Source organism: Physeter macrocephalus, chromosome 11, assembly GCF_002837175.3.
Source record: "Physeter macrocephalus isolate SW-GA chromosome 11, ASM283717v5, whole genome shotgun sequence".
NCBI lineage: Eukaryota > Metazoa > Chordata > Mammalia > Artiodactyla > Physeteridae > Physeter > Physeter macrocephalus.
The window spans coordinates 107,464,218-107,470,768 of NC_041224.1; the positions used below are offsets into that span (position 1 = coordinate 107,464,218).

Here is a 6,551-nt window from a genome sequence, read left to right on the forward strand (position 1 = left end):
GGCCACAGCAGTGAGAGGCCCGCGTACCACAAAAAAAAAAAAAAAAAAAAAAAAAAAACTGACAGATAAACTTTTTCTTTTCAGGTAAAATAATCTTCAACTAATAAAACCTTTCTTCAAAGGCACCATTGATTATCTCAGTTGTTCAGTCTTTAAATTCAAGTGAGGGATGGGAAACTGATCTGATCTATTTATGGGATCAGGTCTTGACCTGATTTTATTCAAATGATTTATATGGTAGTTATTTAAGTATGTTAGCAAAACATATGACTTCCAAGTCAGCCAACTAATGATCAGGGCCAGCTGCCTGTATTTGTAAATAAAGTTTTACTGGAATACAGTCATACCCATTTGTTTACAGATTGCCTGTGGCTGTTGTTCTGTGCTACAACAGCAGACTTGAGTAGCTGCAACAGAGGTTGCATAGCCTGCAAAACCTAAAATATTTACTAACCTTTCAAGAAAAAGTTTGTCAGTCCCAACACTAAATTTATGAAAGTCTTTCTTGGGCTTCCCTGGTGACGCAGTGGTTAAAAATCAGCCTGCCAATGCAGGGGACACAGGTTTGAGCCCTGGTTGGGGAAGATCCCCCATGCCGGGGAGCAACTAAGTCTGTGCACCACAACTACCGAGCCTGCACTCTACAGCCTGAGAGCTGCAACTACTGAAGTCCGCGTGCCTAGAGCTCGTGTTCCACAACAAGAGAAGCCACCGCAATGAGAAGCCTGCACACCACAACCAAGAGTAGCCCATTCACCGCAACTAGAGAAAGCCCGCGTGCAGCAACGAAGACCCAACGCAGCCCTAAATAAATAAATAAATAAATAAATAAAAATTCATTTAAAAAAAAGTCTTTCTCTGTATTTTCATTTATCTTTTTTTTTTTTTTTTTTTTGCCGCACTGTATGGCATGTGGGATCTTCATTCCCCAAGCAGGGATCAAACCCATGCCCCGTGTATTGGGAGCGCAGAGTCTTAACCACTGGCCCACCAGGGAAGTCCCTCTGTATTTTCATTTGTGCCTTTTGCTCTGAATTTGTCTTTGTGAATCTATATCTTTCCCTCTCTTTCTCTCAACCTCTTCTCTCTCTTTATTTCCTACTCTATTTGATGCTTGATGTTGTCTGTTCTTCCTATTTGTATTTACTTAATGGACATTTATGTTACTTCTTAATTTTAAAGTGGATGGGTCCAACAAAATGGGAGAAAATGTTTGCAAATCATATATGTGGTGAAGGACTTGTACCTAGAATATATAAAGAACTCTTACAACTAATAATAATAAGACAATCCGACTTAAAAATGGGCAAAGGATCTGAATAGATATTACTTTAAAGATGACAAACAAATAGCCAATAAGCACATGAGAAGATGCTCAACATCATTAATCATCAGAGAAATGCAAATCAAAACCACACCGAGATAGCATTTCACACCACTAGGATGATTATTATAAAAAAAGACAGATAAAGCAAGTGTTGGTGAGGATATGGAGAAATCAAAACCCTCATACACTGCTGGTAAAAATGTAAAATGTGCAAGCACTTGGGAAAACAGTCTGGCAGTTCCAAAAGTTAAACATAGAGTTACCATTTGATCCAGTGATCTAATTCCTATGTATATATCCAAGAGAAATGAATATATGTCCACACAAAAACTTGTATACACATATTCATAGCAGCATTATTCATAATAGCCAAAAAGTGGAAATAACCTAAATGTCCCTCAATGGATGAATGAATACATGAAACATATATCCAGCTATATAATGGATTATTATTTGGTCATAAAAAGGAATAAAGTACTAATGAAGTTCTAATATATTCTACAACATGGATAAACCTTGAACACATTATGCTAAGGGAAAGCAGTGCAGGATTCAGACAATAAATAAATTATATAATGTTAGAGATAAGACCTATGATGAAAAATAAAGCAGGGTAAGAAGTAGACCTGGGGCTGCTATTTGAGATATGAGAGTCAGTAAAGTCTGACTGAGGAAGAAAAATATGAGCAAAAGCCTGAATGAGACAATCTAGACATTACTTGGATCAGTTATTCAACTTCACAGATTGGGAAAACACATTTTCAGACATTGCTGACTTCACCAAACGGGCACTTCACGAAAGTGATGATTAACTGACCCTTTTCATGTATTTTATCTTGATTACTTGACCATGTGTCATTGGTCCCATGATTAGACAGGGTAGAATTCAGACTACATATAATTTCTCTACTGATCATTAACTAACCCTTGGTTTAGTTATTAACCAAAGGTCTGCTCTTTCTCTTGTTCATGTGACCTTGTTTACATTTCTCCTTGAGTCTCAGCTGGATTTTATCTCCCCATAATGTTAAATGGTATCTCAAATATGATGGTTCACCCAAGCAGCTAAAAGCAGGATGCAGTGAAAGCCTTAATTTCCCTTCCTCTATCTCCAGAGTCAGGATTGAGCGGGAGACACCAAAGAAAAATTAAATCTACTATCTTCAACCAAACATGACAAAGGACCATCTTCACGTTTAATAAAAAAATATTCTCGTAAGAACGAGAAGAGTAGAGAAGAAAAATAGTGATAAAATCTCAAGAAATGTGCCCAGATAGCAATCCCATGAGGCTATGAAATGATCTTGGTGGAGAACTGGAGAGTGGAAGGGAAAAACCAAAGTTTTTAGAATTTGGGAACTTTCTCAAATGGTTGTCCTGTCTCCTCTTCACTTCCTTCCACAATTCTATTGCTCCTGACCAAGTCAATGGCATGACAACATATCACGCATCAGGAAAAGAAAAATATCTTCCAAAATTCAGGCAACCTATTATAAAGACTAACTGAAGAATTAAATATATATGTGTTGCTAAGAGAGGTTATTGAAAAATAAGAGTGGAGAACAAGAAATCCCTTTTTGAACTTAGGTCTATAAGCAAAAGCTTGAAAGTTTGGCTACTAAATCCATTGTTTGCAGGGTCAGGCCTGTATATTCAAAGCAATTTTTAGAAGATTCATTAAATGTGCGAAGAAAGAAGACAAAGCTCTCTAGAACCTTTTTTATCCTCAAAAATTACTAACTAGAACTAGGAAGCACAAGGCAAGATGTCAGCTACATAGTAGTTTTTACAGCCTATCACAGATTCTGGGTGAGTAAAAAGTTAACTGTTGAGATTTGTATCATCAGGGAAGAAAGCAAACAGGGCAGCCAATTTCTCCCCATTGTATACAAATATATGAATGCAGTTTAAAGAGAACCTCTGGAAAAGAAATAAGATGCAATTATAACTTGCCTGGAAAATCAGATTTTCTTCACTTTTATTTCTCATACCTGAGAGATGTGACTAAAATACTGCAAAGCTGTCTCCACAGGGCTTTTGAAGTACATCTTCTCCTGAGGTTTCAGCTATGAAGAGAGTAAGACACATCCACAATGGAATGAAATAAAATACAGGCAAATATGGTTAAAGACATAGCACCCTTTCTAAAGCACCAGGTATTATTTCACTGTGCTAAGAGGGCGATCACTATTGCGCTAGGAGATGTAGACTACATATCCTACTCCTTCTTACCTCGTGCTTATGTGACAGTAGTCACAAATCCACAAGTAATTCTTTTATCTCTAGTTTACCTCCTTTTTTTTTCAATTGCTATCTACACGTTTTGTTTGTTCCTTTTTTCTTTCTTTTTAAAAAAAATTTCAGTTTTTTTTTTTTTGGCCATGCCACGTGGCTTGCAGGATCTTAGTTCCCTGACCAGGGATTGAACCCAGGCTCCCATGGTGAAAGCCCCAAGTCCTAACCACTGGACCACCAGGGAATTCCCCCAAAATTTCAGTTCTTAGCCACTATATTCTTCGTATAGTTCCTACACACCCGGAATGGGATCAGATTGTTTGTGACGGGGAGGAAAAACTTACATTATCAGAAAGAGCCAGATACTTGCAAGCAGTTCCACAAACAGCACATTTTTCTAGCGGGGAAAGGGGAAAAAAATGTTTGGTTCTCATGGGCATGAGGTAAGATTTTCCTAAAGTACATGATAACAGTCAAGTAGGCTAGCTAATGAAAAGAGGGTTCTTACTGAATTCAAAATGTCATTGTGCTATAAAAGGACATCGACTTGAGCTCCATTCTCGAAATCAGTGTTTCCAAACTTGTATGTTGATGAGAAGTAAGGCTTTCACACTGTACCTCTACCCATCTCCCTTTTTATAAATTCCCAGTTTTCTTCTGCAGGTGAGGGACAGTAGCCTCCCAGCAGGAGTACAGGAGTGTACATTTACTAGAGTCTGGGAAGAGTACCAAAGATCTCAACTTTAAGTTATTATTTTTTATTCTATCTACCTGACAGTAGGCACACATTAGGCACCATAAGAAACTCTCCAATTATTCCTGCCTTGTTCTCACTTTGCTAATATTCCTGGATATTGTTTTGAAGCTCTCCTACTCTCATTCTCTAATTAACCCAATCTGAAAGATGTGGAAATTAAAATTCCTAATCTTCCTTTAAAGTTAAAATTTTAGTAGTGGTGCTGGTTATTGATTAAGATAAATGCCGTGTCAGGAGAAAACATCACATGACGTGCTTCACCAAGACAAACTGCTCCAAAGTGAGCTGCTGTTACCATAGTAATAGCTTTGTTACATTAGCAGATAACTTAAAGGGTCAGGAGATTCACACAGAGAAAAAGTTTCTCCAGAGGCTACCTAACCTGACTCTTCTTTCCTTGGGGATGAAGCTTTTCCCCGTCTTCCTTCCATATTATTGCCAGAGTGAGCTAGCAAGTGCAAATCATTCTTCTATTTAAGAAAAAGACAAGACAAAGAAACTTCCACAGCTCTCCATCACCTGCAGGATAAAGTTCAGGTTCTTTAGCCTGGTATATAGAGCCTTCCATCATATGGCCACTACCTACCTCTCTAGGCTCATCTCTCACCATTTCTTACTTTATCCTTTTATGCTCTACCGGTCCCAACCACATGTACTTCCCCGTACTAAGTTTAATGATGTTGTATTCCTTTACACATGCTGTTCTCTTAAACCAGAATGATCTTCCCTGCCTAATTCACTTGGCAGACTCCAGTTTATTAGTCAAAACTCTATTGAAGCAATACCTCTTCTATGAAATTTTCCCTGATCAAAACATCCTAAGTCCCTCTTCTGGACCTACTACCCAGAATACATACCTACGTACCTTGTAAGTATTTTAGCGTTAAGAAAAAAAGACACACCTTAAATTTGTTTCTTCTAAGACTTAACAGCTGCAAGAACTTGGTCAAATCACCTGTTTGAACCAGCTCCTCATTTGTAAAATGGGTCTACTAATAATTACCTCCTGGGATTGTGGTGAGGATACATAAAATTGGTACACATGAAAATACTTTTTAAACCACAAAGGTATCACCCACCACTATCACCATCGTCAACATTTCTAATTAAATTGATTTCACAGATTATACTACTTCCCATTAGAAATGGCTCTTGTTATCAACCACTTTCCCAATTTCTATTCATTATTTTTATTTTTTCTCTTTTCTCTAATCAGTCTGATAACCTTGTGGCTTTCCCTGCCACAGGCTTCAGAACACTGACAAGCACCTTTTGATGTTCAAGTAATAGACAGTCCATTTGCTAAATCATTCCTTTTAATGGATTCCTCCGATTTTCATAATCAACAGTTTCCTATTATACCCACACCACCTTCGGCCTACACCACCTTATTCCAAGTTACACAGAGAAATGGTTAATCATTATTTCTAGGTTAAAAACATTTTTGCCTGAATCTGAAAACAGTTAAATCACTCACCCAGAGTCACACACTTTTTACAGAAAATATGGCCACAGCTGGTGACAAAGAAATGGGCCCCATCTTTTCGGAAACACAGGTTGCAGTGAAACCAATCCATTCTGCAGCAAAGAAAGAGAATAACCTGGGGCATAACATAATTATAGCTGTTCCAAAATCTACTTAACAATGTTTGCTTAGTTTCTGCTAACTTATTGGGATGCGGGCATGTTATTGTGGGTATACCAATTGGATGTGAGGAAGTACATATACCTCTGAAGTGAAAAAAGCAGACTGCAGACTATGCTATGCCATTTTCTAAAGAGAAAAAGTATACATATTTAGAAGAGTAATAGGACAATGATGATTTTTTTTTTGAATGGTGAGATCGTGTGTGTGTGTGTGTGTGTGTGTGTGTTGCCTTTACACTTTTTTTGTTTTCTAAATTTTCTGGATTTATTCAGGTACTAATTTGTAATTAGAAAAAACAATCTTAAAAAAAATCTATTTCTTTCCTAATAGTTTCCTGTGATACAGCAAGATGGAGCAAGGAGGAGGTAGTGGACCAAATATACAAGATCACATATTAGCCACTTGGGACACATTTTATCTAATGGAAACATTGTTTATGAATGATGTCTCAGCTTTTCACATTTCCTTCTACTCCACAGAAACTCAGAATCAGATCTGGAAGGGATCTTGAAAATCATTTAACATTTTTTCCAATCCCATCATTTTTCAAAAGATGTATCTGATATTCACTGAAATGTAAGATT

At 37.3% G+C, this 6,551-nt stretch overlaps 1 protein-coding gene across 1 annotated transcript in view; it reads right to left on the reverse strand.

Annotated features, from left to right (window-relative positions):
* Window positions 1-5,896, reverse strand: part of RNF212B (ring finger protein 212B) — a 22,901-nt gene extending 17,005 nt beyond the window's left edge. The window contains exons 1-3 of the mRNA XM_007100443.4: window positions 5,797-5,896; window positions 3,907-3,959; window positions 3,319-3,393 (exon numbers count right to left, since the gene is read on the reverse strand). Of these exons, the coding sequence (XP_007100505.1) occupies window positions 3,319-3,393; window positions 3,907-3,959; window positions 5,797-5,896 (228 nt within the window). The remainder of the gene's footprint in view (window positions 1-3,318; window positions 3,394-3,906; window positions 3,960-5,796) is intronic.
* Between the last annotated feature and the right edge of the window lie 655 nt (window positions 5,897-6,551).